The sequence below is a fragment of the Salmo salar genome, chromosome 15 (genome assembly GCF_965601325.2).
Source record: "Salmo salar chromosome 15, fSalSal1, whole genome shotgun sequence".
In the NCBI taxonomy this organism is placed as follows: domain Eukaryota; kingdom Metazoa; phylum Chordata; class Actinopteri; order Salmoniformes; family Salmonidae; genus Salmo; species Salmo salar.
In genome coordinates, this window is record NC_138305.1 from 19,839,402 (window position 1) to 19,857,500 (window position 18,099).

Below are 18,099 nucleotides of genomic sequence, written 5' to 3' on the forward strand. Positions count from 1 at the left end.
CACGGCCAGGGTCAACCATTATCAACACAGAGTGGGGTCACGGCCAGGGTCAACCATTATCAACACAGAGTGGGGTCACGGCCAGGGTCAACCATTATCAACAGCAACCATGGAGGAATTAGGGTTAAGTGCCTTGCTCAAGGGCACGTCGACAGATTTTTCACCTTGTCGGCTCTAGGATACCAACCTTTCAGTCACTGACCCACTGCCATCTGCCGCCCGTGTGTGTTGTGTGTGTGTGGTGTTGTGTGTATGTGGTGTGTGTGTGTGGGTGGTGTGTGTGTGGTGTGTCTGTAATAATAACGCTCTAACGGCTAGGCCATCTGTCTCACCACAGCCTCCAGCTCCATCTCCAAACTCTTCTTCTTGGCTCGGAGCACAGTGATATCCTCCCGCTCTCTTTCTCTCGTCCTCCACAACTCTTCCTTCCGCACTCGCTCCCAGTCCTCTCTCCGCTGGCGCTCCAGCTCCTGCTGCGCTGCCTGTGAGAGCCCGAGCAAGAGAGAGAGACAGAGGTTCAGAGACAGACAGAGATAGAGATACAGAGAGAGAAAGAGAGACAGAGAGAGAAAGAGCATGAAAAAGAGAGAGCGAGACAGAGAGAAAACGAGAGAGAGACAGAGAGACAGAGAGACAGAGAGAGACAGAGAGAGAGAGAATGATCACCCAGTGATGTAGTGGAGTCACTAAACCTCCAGATAAGGACTGTTTCACCCAGTGATGTAGTGGAGTCACTAAACCTCCAGATAAGGACTGTTTCACCCAGTGATGTAGTGGAGTCACTAAACCTCCAGATAAGGACTGTTTCACCCAGTGATGTAGTGGAGTCACTAAACCTCTAGATAAGGACTGTTTCACCCAGTCAAGGTGTAGCCCCGCCATATGCTTTATGGATGTAAAGTGTGGCCTGCCAACGCACCATAGAAAGACAACATACGTTGAGCCCGTATTAAGGGTCATATGTTTCAAACTGTAATTTGTCAAGCCGTTCTCTCCGAGAGAAATGAGAGGACTTGGCTATATTGGCTACAGAACCTGGCTAAGAAACGCAGTAGGCTAAGTGGGAGGGTTGAGTGAGACTACAAATTGAAAGACGGACTAATTTTCTAGACTCAAGAGAGAGAGAGAGGGAACACATACCTAGACTATTGTTTTACTATTAAACTCAACGCTGCTATTGTTTTTAATTTCAGAAAGTAGTTTGTGTTTCTCAACCAGGGAAAAGGGTAGCTAACTTAGAAAGCTTGGTGTTGACTGGTGAGCTATGGGGAAGCAAGGGAGCGGAGCCGTTCTGCCCACACTCATCGCTAACTCCCCCGTAGCTCACCAGCTGATAAAGGCTGTGTGTGCCGGCTGTGACGTGTCCTTGCCACTGCTGAACAGAACTGTACTGTGCATCTGTGATTATAATATTAAAATTGTGCTTATCACTGGAAAAACTCTCCAACAACTCTTGTCCAGTCCACTTAGTGGTCAGATTTTAGTCAAGAGATCATTTCGTCTTGTTTTAGTCAACTGAAATGAAACATAATTTTGGTTTAGTTATAGTTTTTATGGGTCTATTCAGTCAGTTATAGTCTTGTCAATTGCCACTGAAATGTGGTGTTTGACAAATATTTGAGTCTATTTATGTTGACAAAATTAACACTGGTCACACCTTTCTCTCACTCTCTCTCTGTCTCTCCTCCTCTTGTTGTCTCTCCATGTTTCTCCGTCTCTCCTCTTCCAGATGTCTCTTGTTCTCCTGCTCCCACACCTCCCTCATCCCCTGCACCTCACTGGCCTCCCTCTCTCTCATCTCCACCTCCCTCCTCTGTTTATCTTCTAGAGCCAGACGACGTTTCTCCAGCTCAGCGCTGCCTCGCGCAAAGTTTTCCTTCAGACGGTCTTCATACGATACTACAGGAGGGGAGAGAGGAGAGGGGAGAGGGAGGGAGGGGAGAGGAGAGAGGGGAGAGGGGAGGAGGGAGGGGAGAGGAGAGGGGAGAGGACAGAGGGGAGAGGAGAGAGGAGAGGAGAGAGGAGAGGAGGGAGAGGAGAGAGGGGAGAGAAGAGGGGAGGAGGAGAGAGGGGAGAGAGGAGAGGGGAGGAGGAGGGAGAGGAGAGGGGAGGAGGAGGGAGAGGAGAGGGGAGGAGGAGGGAGGGGAGAGGGGAGAGGGGAGGAGGAGGGAGGGGAGAGGAGAGGGGAGAGAGGAGAGGGGAGGGGAGGAGGAGGAGTAAGGTAAGAGGGAAGGAGGGAGAGGGGAGGAGAGGGGAGGAGGGAGGGGAGAGAAGAGGGGAGGAGGAGGGAGGGGAGAGGGGAGGGGAGAGGAGGAGGGAGGGGAGAGGAGAGAGGGGAGAGGGGAGGGGAGAGGAGAGGGGAGAGGAGAGGAGGGGAGGAGGGAGGGGAGAGAAGAGGGGAGGAGGAGGGAGAGGAGAGAGGAGAGGGGGGGAGGAGGGAGAGAAGAGGGGAGGAGGAGGGAGAGGATAGGGGGGAGGAGGGAGAGGAGAGGGGAGGAGGAGGGAGGGGAAAGGAGAGGGGAGGAGGAGGGAGGGGAGAGGAGAGGGGAGAGGAGAGAGGAGAGGGAAGGGGAGGAGGAGGGAGGAGGAGTAAGGTAAGAGGGGAGGAGCGAGAGGGGAGGAAATGGGAGGAGGGAGGGGAGAGAAGAGGGGAGGAGGACGGAGGGGAGAGGGGAGGGGAGAGGAGGGGAGAGGAGAGGGGAGGAGGAGGGAGGGGAGAGGATAGTTGGAGGGAGGTGAGAGGAGAGAGGAGGGAGGGAGGGAGGGAGGGAGGGAGGGAGGGAGGGAGGGAGGGAGGGAGGGAGGGAGGGAGGGAGGGAGGGAGGGAGGGAGGGAGGAGGGAGAGGAGGGGAGGAGAGGGGAGGAGGAGGGAGGGGAGAGGGGAGGAGGAGGGAGAGGAGAGGGGAGGGGAGAGCATAGTTGGAGGGAGGTGAGAGGAGAGAAGGAGGGAGGGGAGAGGAGAGGAGGGATGGGAGAGGAGCGAAGGGGGAGATGAGATCAGGAGGGAGACAGAAGGACAGAGAGTACATAAAGTCAGCATCATTGAAGGGGTGAGAGAGACAGTTGTCTCCTCTTGTAACGACCTATATTCTCTCATAATATAGTTAGGGCTATGTTAGGGTTATGTTAGGGCTATGTTAGGGTTAGGGTTATGTTAGGGTTAGAATTACGTTAGGGTTATGTTAGGGTTATGTTAGGGTTAGAATTACGTTATGGTTATGTTAGGGTTAGAATTACGTTAGGGTTATGTTAGGGCTATGTTAGGGTTAGGGATAGTGTCATGTACCGTTGTATTTGTTCTTGTGTGCAGGTTCAAGCTCTGATGTCCCGTCTATCAGGCCAGTGGAGAGGTAGGGCCCAGATCCATTCAGCATCTCTACTGGCCTGCTATTTCTACAGAAACCAGAGAAAAAATAATTAAACCTGAAACAACGCTGAAATACTTCATTCAAAACACCAATCAGAGAGATAGTGTGAGCGTGTGTGTGTGTGTGTGTGTGTGTGTGTGTGTGTGTGTGTGTGTGTGTGTGTGTGTGTGTGTGTGTGTGTGTGTGTGTGTGTTACCTAAGATAGGGGGGTACCAGGTCTGAGGGCAAGGTGAGGGGTAGTGGACGTCCTGTCTTAACCATGTCTACCAGGTGCATGGCCAGAATAAACTCCTCAGCTCTCAGCTGACCGTCCTTATCCACGTCAGCCAGGGTCCTGCACGCGCACGCACGCACGCACGCACGCACGCACACACACACACACACACACACACACACACCAATAAAATACACACACATTCAGAAAGACGAACACGCACAGAGACAGACAGCCACACACAAACTCACCAGATGGTAGCTAGCTGTGTCTGGGTCAGGTTGGAGGCAGTCAGGGCGTTCCTCACCTGAGGGCCTGAGAAACACAACACAACAACCTATTACAAACTAAGACACTACCTATAGACCTGATCTGAACCAGAAACAAGGACACAGACCTGAACCAGAAACAAGGAAACAGACCTGAACCAAAAACAAGGTCACAGACCTGAACCAGAAACATGGACACAGACCAGAACCAGAAACAAGGACACAGACCTGAACCAAAAACACGGTCACAGACCTAAACTGAAACAGAAACATGGACACAGACCAGACCTGAACCAGAAACAAGGACACAGACTAGAACCAGAAACAAGGACACAGACCTGAACCAGAAACATGGACACAGACCAGAACCAGAAACAAGGACACAGACCTGAACCAAAAACAAGGTCACAGACCTAAACTGAAACAGAAACATGGACACAGACCAGACCTGAACCAGAAACAAGGACACAGACCAGAACCAGAAACAAGGACACAGACCAGAACCAGAAACAAGGACACAGACCTGAACCAGAAACAAGGACACAGACCTGAACCAGAAACATGGACACAGACCAGAACCAGAAACAAGGTCACAGACCTGAACCAGAAACAAGGACACATAACTGAACCAGAAACAAGGTCACAGACCTGAACCAGAAACAAGGACACAGACCAGACCTGAACCAGAAACATGGACACAGACCAGACCTGAACCAGAAACAAGGACACAGACCTGAACCAGAAACAAGGACACAGACCTGAACCAGAAACAAGGTCACAGACTTGAACCAGAAACAAGGACACAGACCTGAACCAGAAACAAGGACACAGACCTGAACCAGAAACAAGGACACAGACCTGAACCAGAAACAAGGACACAGACCTGAACCAGAAACAAGGACACAGCCTGAACCAGAAACAAGGACACAGACCTGAACCAGAAACAAGGTCACAGACCTGAACCAGAAACAAGGACACAGACCTGAACCAGAAACAAGGACACAGACCTGAACTGAACCAGAAACATGGACACAGACCAGACCTGAACCAGAAACAAGGACACAGACCTGAACCAGAAACAAGGACACAGACCTGAACCAGAAACAAGGACACAGACCTGAACCAGAAACAAGGACACAGACCTGAACCAGAAACAAGGACACAGACCTGAACTGAACCAGAAACAAGGACACAGCTACTGACCAAAACTACTGACCACAACTACTGCTCTGGTCTAGCTCTGGTCTGCACTTTAAATTAGAACTACTTAAATGTGCATAAATTATAGTAGTGACTGGTTATAGTAGTGATAATACCTAACAATAATTGAAATAGCGGTCGTAGCTGTTAAAAGCTAACAGCGTCGCGGAACCCATGCAAAAACAAGTTTGTTATTTATGTTTAACCTAAAGATTGGTTGTTTTAATTAAAATAACAAACCCGGATGTTTCCAGCACGCAGTGTTTAGCTACGCACTCTGACGATGTCAGATTTGAAAGAAAGATGTCGTCTCACATCACCCGATCCACCATCCTATTTCTATCCCCAAATAAAATCCTAAAACTGTATATCCATTACATCATCATTCAACTACAATTACACTTCATTTACACTGAACGTTTTCCAAAAAAGTAAATCATACAAGTATTTATCTGAAACCCACAGCATGAATGATTCAGAGTTGCTTTGCTTTCCTAAGAGTGTTGTCCACGTGACCTGACAGAACATCTGTTTATCCCACTTTCTTCTATCCGTTTTCACACACAACAACTGAAGGTTAGACATATGGGTGATATAGTAGCCTATCACAGTAATATGGTTGATATAGTAGCCTATCACAGTAATATGGTTGATATAGTAGCCTATCACAGTAATATGGTTGATATAGTAGCATATTACAGTAATATGGATGATATAGTAGCCTATCACAGTAATATGGGTGATATAGTAGCCTATCACAGTAATATGGTTGATATAGTAGCCTATCACAATAATATGGGTGATATAGTAGCCTATCACAGTAATATGGATGATATAGTAGCCTATTACAGTAATATGGATGATATAGTCGCCTAGCACAGTAATATGGATGATATAGTAGCCTAGCACAGTAATATGGTTGATATAGTAGCATATTACAGTAATATGGATGATATAGTAGCCTATCACAGTAATATGGGTGATATAGTAGCCTATCACAGTAATATGGTTGATATAGTAGCCTATCACAATAATATGGATGATATAGTAGCCTATCACAGTAATATGGATGATATAGTAGCCTATCACAGTAATATGGATGATACAGTAGCCTATCACAGTAATTTACATTTAAGTCATTTAGCAGACGCTCTTATCCAGAGCGACTTACAAATTGGTGCATTCACCTTATGATATCCAGTGGAACAAGTAATATGGGTGATATAGTAGCCTATCACAGTAATATGGGTGATATAGTAGCCTATCACAGTGATATGGGTGATATAGTAGCCTATCACAGTGATATGGGTGATATAGTAGCCTATCACAGTAATATGGATGATATAGTAGCCTATCACAGTGATATGGGTGATATAGTAGCCTATCACAGTGATATGGGTGATATAGTAGCCTATCACAGTGATATGGGTGATATAGTAGCCTATCACAGAAATATGGGTGATATAGTAGCCTATCACAGTAATATGGATGATATAGTAGCCTATCACAGTAATATGGTTGATATAGTAGCCTATCACAATAATATGGGTGATATAGTAGCCTATCACAGTAATATGGATGATATAGTAGCCTATTACAGTAATATGGATGATATAGTCGCCTAGCACAGTAATATGGATGATATAGTAGCCTAGCACAGTAATATGGTTGATATAGTAGCATATTACAGTAATATGGATGATATAGTAGCCTATCACAGTAATATGGGTGATATAGTAGCCTATCACAGTAATATGGTTGATATAGTAGCCTATCACAATAATATGGATGATATAGTAGCCTATCACAGTAATATGGATGATATAGTAGCCTATCACAGTAATATGGATGATACAGTAGCCTATCACAGTAATTTACATTTAAGTCATTTAGCAGACGCTCTTATCCAGAGCGACTTACAAATTGGTGCATTCACCTTATGATATCCAGTGGAACAAGTAATATGGGTGATATAGTAGCCTATCACAGTAATATGGGTGATATAGTAGCCTATCACAGTGATATGGGTGATATAGTAGCCTATCACAGTGATATGGGTGATATAGTAGCCTATCACAGTAATATGGATGATATAGTAGCCTATCACAGTGATATGGGTGATATAGTAGCCTATCACAGTGATATGGGTGATATAGTAGCCTATCACAGTAATATGGATGATATAGTAGCCTATCACAGTAATATGGATGATATAGTAGCCTATCACAGTAATATGGTTGATATAGTAGCCTATCAAAGTAACGAGACAAATTATTTTAATACATCTAACGTTGATGATATGTAACGGATTGCTAAAAACAGTCATATAAAACTTTTTTTAAACTTCTACCTAGCTAAAGAGTTAAAGCAAGTCTCACCAATTATACTTCATTTACAATTATCATCTAGTTCAAATCTCGATGATTAGTTGAACCAGCTGTGTAGTGTTAGGGCAATAAACCCAAAACACGCACCCCTTGGGGTCCTGAGGACCGAGTTTGGGAAACCATGAGCTAGATATTCATCTGGACACTACTCCTCTTACACCATTTAAGATAGAAACGACATTCAAACTTTAAAATGTGCAGATTGATCTGGAATAGTGTGCTTGTGTACAACTTTTTTTGATATTATTTATACTATACATTTTGTCTGTCTTCCTCTTTATCCACTTTAATGGGACTTTTTAACATTCTAAAACTCCGCATTGTGACATCGTCACTTCAAACATTCACTGTAAACAACGTCGATTTTTGACACATCAGCTACGTTGAAATCACATATGAAATCTTTCCTCTTCTTCTCTGCTTTTCAAAACAGAATTATCTGGTAACGATCAAATGTTACAGCTGTTTAAGTAACCATATAAACAACAGTTCCCTAAAACGATTTATAAACTTAACTTTTGACCACTTCCCAAACAAGTTACAGAAAAAGTTTGAAGATATGACATCTTTGTCTACCAACGCTGAGATGTTTAGACAGACCTTACTTAGATTGCGTGTCAACATTATTTTCATACTATAAACCTTTTTAAATAACTTTTTTTTAATATAAAAATAACTCACCAACGGTAATTATAGAACCGTTCAAGCTACATTAACTAAAAACCAATGTTCAGTTCATTCCAACTTCTATTTTGTATTGTATTTTTCACCAACTATAATTATATAAATTACAATAATATAAATCACCAACAGTATCTTATGAACCATTCAAGCTAGATAAGGCAAACCGACTTTCATTTGTTCAGGCTATTGACTGGTATAACTATAACCAGTCACTACCATTACTACTGTAGACACTACCACTACTATAACCAGTCACTACCATTACTACTGTAGACACTACCACTACTATAACCAGTCACTACCACTACTATAACTATAACCAGTCACTACCATTACTACTGTAGACACTACCATTACTATAACCAGTCACTACCACTACTATAACTATAACCAGTCACTACCACTACTACTGTAGACACTACCACTACAACTGTAGACACTACCACTACTACTGTAGACCAGGCTCTGGCTTGGTCACTCAAAGCCACTCCTGTGTTGTCTTGGCTGTGTGCTTAGGGTCATTGTCCTGTTGGAAGGTGAACCTTCGCCCCAGTCTGAGGTCCTGAGTGCTCTGGAGCAAGTTTACATCAAAGGTCTCGCTGTACTTTGCTCATTTTATCTTACCCTCGATCCTGACTAGTCTCCCAGTCCCTGCTGCTGAAAAGCATCCCCACAGCATGATGCCGCCACCACCATGCTTCATCGTTGGGATGGTATTGGCCCGCCCGTTGATGAGCGGTGCCTGGTTTCCTCCAGACGTGACGTTTGGCATTCAGGCCAAAGAGTTCAGTCTTGGTTTCATCAGACCAGAGAAACTTGTTTCTCATGGTGCGATGGTGGAGGCACCTGAGCTCAATTTCTCATAGCAAAGGGTCTGAATACTTATGTAAATCAGTTTATTTTAATTTTAATACATTTGCAAACATTTCTAAAAAACTTTTTTCGCTTTGTCATGATGGGGTATTGTGTGTAGATTGATGAGAATTGTTATTTATTTAATCCATTTTAGAATAAGGCTGTAACGTAACAAAATGTGGAAAAAGTGAAGGGTTTTGAAAACTTTACGAATGCCCTGTACTTTAACTTCTACCACAAAAATATTTTGAAACCTTAAAACTTGAAACGTTTTACTTTTTGGTAAAGCACCATCTCGATATTATTATTGTTCTTCTTCCATAAGGCAAAATTAAAAAGCAAATTCCCGTGAGATGGTGAGGCCTAGGAGGGTGCAACCTGGCATGATGGTAAAGGGCCATGTGCCACACCCTCTCATGCAATGCCAATTGGCCACATGGTGGCGCTAAAACAATTTATTGAAAATTCACATTTTGAATGGTCCCTCCCCTAACAAGCAACAAATCTGCCTGAAAAACCCATAAGGTATGCCAACATTATGGATTGTTTGCATTTTTGAATTTTGTGAAAAACACTCAAAACGCAACTCGAGGCACCGAATGACGGATCTGTGCAAAAACTTTATACACAGCATCTGTGGACCAATGTCTCTCAACGCAACATTTTCCAGACTAGTACCTAAAATAACCGTGAGCTGGCAAATAAGAAAATGAAAAAAATCAGTCACGGATATTATTTTGTATCCAAACATGTTCCAAACACTGTCGAGACCTGCAATATTCAGATCGACCACACGGTGGCGCTACAACTGGCACGTTTATATATCTGTTTGACTCAGAGTGATGAAATTTGGCACACAGGCTCAGGGATATGAGTCCAGCTAACCTGTAAAGTAAGGTTCAGTTTGGCCGCAGGGTGGTGCTGTTGGCAGGAAAAAACATTCATGCAAGCTCATTGGCTCAGAGCGGCCATATTGTTTTGAGCTAGAGACCTGGAAAACGTTTAAAAACATGGGTACATAGATGCTAGTCGGTCCAGCGGTTCTGTAGGAGAGGTTTAAAGAGGTTCAACAACATAAAGAATTGTGCAAAATATACTGAACAAAAATATAAACAACAATTTCAAAGATTTTACTGAGTTACAGTTCATAGAAGGAAATCAGTCAATTGAAATAAATTCATTAGGTCCTAACCTATGGATTTCACATGACTGGGAATACAGATATGCATACAGTGCCTTCGGAAACTATTCAGACCCCTTGACTTTCTCCTCATTTTGTTACTTTACAGCCTTAATCTAAAATGGATTAAATTGTTTTTTTCCTCATCAATCTACACACAATACCCCATAATGACATGAAAATACCCCATAATGACTACGTGAAAACAGGTTTTTAGAAATGTTTGCAAATTTATAAAAATATTTAAAAAACTGAAATATCACATTTACAGAAGTATTCAGACCCTTTACTCAGTACTTTGTTGAAGCACCTTTGGCAATAATTACAGCCTCCATTCTTCTCTGCAGATCCTCTCAAGCTCTGTCAGGTTGGATGTGGAGCGTCGCTGCACAGCTATTTTCAGGTCTCTCCAGAGATGTTTGATCGGGTTCAAGTCTGAGCTCTGGCTGGGCCACTCAAGGACATTCAGAGACTTGTCCTGAAGCCACTCCTGTGTTGTCTTGGCTGTGTGCTTAGAGTCATTGTCCTGTTGGAAGGTGAACCTTTGCCCCAGTCTGAGGTTTTCATCAAGGATCTCTCTGTACATTGCTCCGTTCATCTTTCCCTCGATCCTGACTAGTCTCCCAGTCACTGCCGCTGAAACACATCCCCACAGCATGATGCTGCCACCACCATGCTTCACCGTAGGGATGGTGCCAGGTTTCCTCCAGACGTGACGCTTGGCATTCAGGCTAAAGAGTTCAATCTTGGTTTCATCAGACCACAGAATATTGTTTCTCATGGTCTGAGAGTCTTTAGGTGCCTTTTGGCAAACTCCAAGTGGGCTGTCATGTGTCTTTTACTGAGGAGTGTCTTCTGTCTGGCCACAATACCATAAAGGCCTCATTGGTGGAGTGCTGCAGAGATGGTTGTCCTTCTGGAAGGTTCTCCCATCTCCACAGAGAAACTCTGGAGCTCTGTCAGAATGACAATCTGGTTATTGGTCACCTCACTGACCAATGCCCTTCTCCCCCGATTGCTCAGTTTTGCCGGGCGGCCAGCTCTAGGAAGATTCTTGGTGGTTCCAAACTTCTTCCATTTAATAATGATGGAGGCCACTGTGTTCTTGGGGACCTTCAATGCTACAGACATTTTTTGGTACACTTCCCCAGATCTGTACCTCGACACAATCCTGTCTCAGAGCTCTACGGACAATTCCCTCGACCTCATGACATGGTCATTGCTCTGACGTGCACTGTCAACTGTGGGACCTTATATAGACAGGTGTGTGCCTTTCCAAATCATGTCCAATCAATTGAATTTACTACAGGTGGACTACAATCAAGTTGTAGAAACATTTAAAAGATGATCAATGGAAACAGGATGCACCTGAGCTCAATTTCAAGTCTCATAGCAAAGGGTAGAAATACTTATGTAAATAAGTTATTTCTGTTTTTATTTAATACATTTTAGAATAAGGCTGTAACGTAACAAAATGTGGAAAAAGTCAAGGGGTCTGAATACCTACCGAAGGTACTGTATGTTAGTTATAGATACCTTTTATTTAAAAGGAAGAGAAAAAAAAAACCAGTGACCACCATTTGACTCAATCAGCGTGACACATCGCCTTCTCATAGAGTTCATCAGGATGTTGATTGGGCCTGTGGAAGGTCGTCATGCTCCTCTTCAATGGCTGTGTGAAGTTACTGGATATTGGCGGGAACTGGAACATGTTGTCGATCCAGAGCATCCCAAACATGCTCAATGTGTTGATTGTGGCCTGTGAAATGTTGTAAAAGCAGTTTGCTGATGTCAACGTTGTGAACAGAGTGCCTAATGGTGGCGGTGGGGCAGGAACAAGCTACAGACAACCAACACAATTGCATTTTATCGACGAGATCCAGAGGCCCATTTTCGTGCCATTCATCCCCCACCATCACCTCATGTTTCAGCATGGTAATGCACGGCCCCACACCGCAAGGATCTGTACACAATTCCTGGAAGCTGAAAATGTCCCAGTTCTTCCATTGCCTGTATACTCCCCAGACATGTCACCCGTTGAGCACGTTTGCGATGCTCTGGATCAACGTGTACGACAGCATGTTCCAGTTCCTGCCAATATCCAGCAACTTCACACAGCCATTGAAGAGGAGTCAGACAACATTCCACAAGCCACAATCAACCGCCTGATCAACTCTATGTGAAGGAGATGTGTCGTACTGCATGAGGCGTACGGTGGTCCCACCAGATACCGACTGGTTTTCTGGAATAGAACACGTAAGTGGGGGGCCTCTACCTTTTTAAAGGTATCAGTGACCAACAGATGCATATCTGTATCCCCAGTCATGTGAAATCCATAGATTAGGACCTAATGAATGTATTTCAATTGACTGATTTCCTTCTATGAACTGTAACTCAGTAAAAATCTTTGAAATTGTTGCATGTTGCGTTTTTTATGTTCAGTGTATAACCAACAGGGCCAAGAACGGTTAGGTTCTGTAAGTACAAAGAGAAGGAAGCACTGCCTTGTTCTCCAACCATCAGTCAACTGATGTAGTATAACATAATTGTATTTATTTTTATTTATTTTATTTCACCTTTATTTAACCACGTAGGCAAGTTGAGAACAAGTTCTCATTTACAATTGCGACCTGGCCAAAGCAGTTCGACATCATACAAAAACACAGAGTTACACATGGAGTAAAACAACATACAATCAATGATACAGTAGACAAAAATAAGACTATATACAATGTGAGCAAATGATGTGAGATAAGGGAGGTAACGGCAAAAAAGGCCATGGTGGCAAAGTAAATAAAGTATAGCAAGTAAAACACTGGAATGGTAGATTTATAATTTGAAGAAAGTTCAAAGTTAAAATATAAATAATATGGTGCAAAGGAGCAAAATAATAAATAAAATAAATAAATACAGTAGGGGAAGAGGTAGTAGTTTGGGTTAAATTATAGATGGGCTATGTACAGGTGCAGTGATCTGGGAGCTGCTCTGATAGCTGGTGCTTAAAGCTAGTGAGGGAGATAAGTGTTTCCAGTTTCAGAGATTTTTGTAGTTCGTTCCAGTCATTGGCAGCAGAGAACTGGAAGGAGAGACGACCAAAGGAGGAGTTGGCTTTAGGGGTGACCAGAGAGATATACCTGCTGGAGCGCGTGCTACAGGTGGGTGCTGCTATGGTGACCAGTGAGCGGAGATAAGGGGGGACTTTACCTAGCAGGGTCTTGTAGATGACCTGGAGCCAATGGGTTTGGCGACGATTATGAAGCGAAGGCCACCCAACGAGAGCGTACAGGTCGCCAACGAGAGCGTACAGGAAGGATAAATGGGGGAGGTTGGGCGAGTATCTGTGGAGGGTGCAGTGCTGTTGAATGCAGTAGGGGTAGTTAGGTGGAAAGCATGGCCAGCTGTAGAAAAATGCTTATTGAAATTCTCAATTATAGTGGGCTTATCGGTGGTGACAGAGTTTCCTATCCTCAGTGCAGTGGGCAGTTGGGAGGAGGTGTTCTTATTCTCCATGGACTTTACAGTGTCCCAGAACTTTTTAGAGTTTGAGTTGCAGGAAGCAAATTTCTGTTTGAAAAAGCTAGCCTTGGCGTTTCTAACTGCCTGTGTGTATTGGTTTCTAACTTCTCCGAAAAGTTGCATATCGCGGGGGCAGTTCGATGCTAATGCAGAACGCCACAGGATATTTTTGTGTTGGTTAAGGGCAGTCAGGTCTGAGGAGAACCAAGGGCTATATCTGTTCCTGGTTCTAAATTTCTTGAAAGGGGCATGCTTATTTAAGATGGTGAGGAAGGCATTTAAAAAAAATAACCAGGCATCCTCTACTGACGGGATGAGGTCAATATCCTTCCAGGATACCAGGGCCAGGTCAATTAGAAAGGCAAACAATAATAATAATAATAATAATAATAATAATAATAATATAACATCCAGCATCTCTTGGAAGATAAGTTAATAAACAAGTTCCTCTCTACATCAGGTACGGTTAGGTGGCTGTGTATGGTCGAGGGGTCAGGAACATTAGTTGTCACCACCAGAGAAGTATTCACTCATCAGCTTGGAGACAGAAGAGAAAGAGAGCAGAGAGAGAGAAGAGAGAAATGAGAGAGTAGAGAGAAGAGAGAGAAGATAAAGAGAGAGAAGATAAAAGAGAGAGCGAGAAACAAGAGAGAGAGAGAAGAGAGAGAGAGAGAAGAAAGAGAGAAACGAGAGTAGAAAGAGTAGAGAGAAAAGAGAAGAGAGAGAAGAGAGAGAGAGAAGGGAGAAGAGACAGGTAGTTGTAACTCACCAGAGAGGTATCCACTCATCAGCTTGTCCAGACTGTTAAACTGTTGTCTGTACTTCAGCCTGGTGGACTGGGGAACAGACCAATCACAAGAGCACGTCTTGGGAGAGTTACTGGCCAGGGAGGTGGTGGAGGAGGAGTTAGAACTGGAAAGGGGAGAAGGAGAAAGAGAGAGAAAGAGAGAGAAAGAGAGAGAGAGAGAGAGAGAGAGAGAGAGAGAGAGAGAGAGAGGGAGAGAGAGAGAGAGAGAGAGAGAAAGAGAGAGAGGGGTTAGGGGAGAAGACAGAGATGGAGAGGGAGAGGGCAGAGCGAGGAGAGAGAGAGGGAGGAGAGAGAGAGAGAGAGAGAGACAGGGGGAAAGAGATATACGAGAGAGAGAGAGCGAGAGAGAGAGAGAGAGAGAGAGAGAGAGATTTTGTTATACACATTGATTTCAGAAAAAAGCAGAGCCCAGTCTGGCAGAAGAGAGGCAGAGAGAAATATTACAGACCTAATGTACTATGATGTCAAATTACCTTCAAGCTTTATTCTTTCTTTCTTGTGAGAAACGTTGCAATTTCAACCAGTTGCCAATGGTGTAAAGTACTTAAGTAAAAATACTTTAAAGTACTACTTAGATCATTTTTATGGGGGGGTATGTGTACTTTTACTCCACTACATTCCTAAATAAAACAATGTATTTTTTACTCCATACATTTTCCCTGACACCCAAAAGTACTCGTTACATTTTTGAATGCTTAACAGGACAGGAAAATTGTTAAATTCACACACTTATCAAGAGAACATCCCTGGTCATCCCTACTGCCTCTGATCTGGAGGACTCACTAAACAGAGAACATCCCTGGTCATCCCTGATCTGGAGGACTCACTAAACAGAGAACATCCCTGGTCATCCCTACTGCCTCTGATCTGGACTCACTAAACACAAATGCTTCATTTTTAAATTATGTCTGAGTGTTGGAGTGTGACTATCCGTAAAATAAAAACATTTAAATTAAAATATGCTGTTTGGATTGCCTAATAGAAGTCATTTAAAATAATTTCTACTGTTACTTTTGATACTTAAGTATATTTTTGCAATTACATTTACCTTTGATATTTCAGCATAATTGGCCCAGCTTCGTCTGGGTTTGGCCCGGGGTAGGCCGGCATTGTAAATAAGAATTTGTTCTTAACTGACTTGTCTAGTTAAATAAAGTTTTTATTTTTTTAAACAAAATACTTTTAGCGTTTTACTCAAGTAGTATTTTACTAGGTGACTTTCACTTTTACTTGAGTCATTTCCTATTACAATTTTTTCCAATTGCTAACACACTTAAAATGACATGCACAGCACAATTATTTAAACTGACACACAGAGAGCAAAACCTCTTCTCAAGTCTCCAAAAGTCTAAACACATTTTCTGCTTTACACACATTTTGCAATTCAAAATGGCACTTTTTAAATGCACTGCACACGGTTCTCTGCATAAGACACAGCAATCTGACATAAAGTCACATGTTAGCCATTTCAAAACACTGCCATTCAAAATGACACTACATGAGCTAATTGGCCAATACATGTGCCACCTGGCCAAACACCTCAATGGTTAATTGTTACCACTTCAGTCAGGAAGTAAGCACTATGAAAAGACCACAGGTGAGCAACTTTTCGTTTTACAACAACAATGGAAGCCGTTGCAGAGAGAGGAAGAGGAAGAGGGTGAGAGGTAGAGGTAGAGCTGGTAGAGGAGTTCGTGGCCAAAAGAAGACAACAACTTTCAAATGAAATCAGAGCAACCTTAGTTGATCATGTCATCGACCGTGGGCTGACAATGCGAGAGGCTGGACAGAGAGTGCAGCCCAACTTGAGCCGGTTTTTACTGTCGCCTGTGTCATCCGGACATGTAGACTGGAGTGCGGGTATGTAACCAAAATGTCTTTCACACCATGTCATAGTGTATCAGTTGGGTGACACCTGTTTACTTCATAAATGGCTGATGTCATACACTAACTGCACACATTTCCTGTAGAATTTACTCTACTGTGGGGGAAATATCTTTAGGCTGCATTGTCCAAGCCCTATATTTTTGGGGGGGGTTTGTTTTTCTAAAGGACTGAGAGATGCAACCATGGTAGAGGAAGGGGCCAAATGTTCACCGGGGTACAGGAGGAAGCTGCCATTGTAAACTTGGATTTTGGAAAAGAATGAAATCAGATTATGAGAAATTCAAAGCCACATCATCCAAGACAACACCATATTCAACAACATTCAACGAGTCAGTCTGTCCACATTGGCTCGCATTCTCAAGCGAAACCAAATCATAATGAAACAACTTTATAAGGTGCCGTTTGAGAGAAAATCTCAAAGAAACAAAGAGGTCAGACGAGCATATGTGGATGTAAGTACAATATTGACTGCAGTACACTACATGCAACATTGTACTGGATAACACCATATTGACCGCTTTTGTTCTTTGTTTTCAGGGAGTACTGGAAATGGATACTCATACAATCCCACATGAGTTCATCTTTATAGATGAGGCTGGGTTCAACCTAGCAAAGACCAGAAGAAAGGGGGAGAAACGTCATTGGCCACAGGGACATTATAGATGTTCCTGGCCAACGTGGTGGGAACATCACAATGTGCGCTGCCATCTCCAATACGCATGGTGTCCTCAAACCGTCATGCCAACCTTGGACCATACAACACAGCCCATATTCTCACATTTCTGGACAGACTCCACAGCATTCTCATACCACCAGAGCGTATGAATGATGCAGACCATCAAAGAACCCGGTACGTTGCAGTATGGGACAACGTGAGCTTTCATCGTGCAGCCCCAGTCCAAAACTGGTTTGCTGACCTCCCACCATACTCACCATTTCTGAACCCCATAGAAGAGTTCTTTACGACATGGCGGTGGAAGGTATACGACCGGCAGCCCATTGTGCGCATGCCTCTTGCGCAGGCTATGGAAGAGGCATGTGATGAGATTGATGTGGGCGCGATTCAGGGATGGATAAGTCACTCAAGGCGCTTCTTCCCTCGATGTCTGGCAAGGGAAGATATTGCCTGTGATGTGGACGAGGCGTTGTGGCCAGACCCAGCTGTGCGGCAAGATGCTGCCTAATTATTTTCCTTGCCTCTCTCTTTTTTTCTATATATTTTTTCAGCAATTTTCTTTTTTCAGTTTACTGTTTTTTTTGTGAGCATATTTTTGTTCAGTCCAATGTAAATATATCTGCTGTACATATGTTGCACTGACTTGTTTGGTGAAAAATAAAAAATAAAATGGTTTCAACAGCATGTGTGTGTGTGTATCTGCAAATATTTCTGTGCATCTGAAGAATTTTCTACAATTTGAACTATTTTAGTATTATGGCAAAGCATCCTAAAGATTGAGAGTGCTTTTCATTATGCCCAGCAGTGTGTGGTTGGCTAGCCACAAATCTGGTCATATGAATGAAGTGTGTGCCATTTCGTGCAAACGTTTGATTTTGATAATGCAGGATATTTGAGGTATTTTGCAGTTTGGGTGTGTGGTTTTGTGTTAAGTATTTTTGATAAAACCACTAGTTTGCAAAAATTGTGTTTTTTAGCAATTGGGAAAAACTGTAAGGTATCTTTACTTTTAATCAAGTATGACAATTGAGAACAATTTCCACCACTGCATATTG

The 18,099-nt window shown here is 43.4% G+C and overlaps 1 protein-coding gene across 1 annotated transcript in view; it reads right to left on the minus strand.

The window, feature by feature from the left end:
• The window catches only part of LOC106593452 (intersectin-2), an 82,961-nt gene that overhangs the window by 42,450 nt on the left and 22,412 nt on the right, over positions 1–18,099 (minus strand). The window contains exons 7-12 of the mRNA XM_045695265.2: positions 14,443–14,585; positions 3,834–3,897; positions 3,565–3,702; positions 3,287–3,393; positions 1,658–1,899; positions 333–482 (exon numbers count right to left, since the gene is read on the minus strand). Coding sequence (XP_045551221.2) covers positions 333–482; positions 1,658–1,899; positions 3,287–3,393; positions 3,565–3,702; positions 3,834–3,897; positions 14,443–14,585 — 844 coding nt within the window. The remainder of the gene's footprint in view (positions 1–332; positions 483–1,657; positions 1,900–3,286; positions 3,394–3,564; positions 3,703–3,833; positions 3,898–14,442; positions 14,586–18,099) is intronic.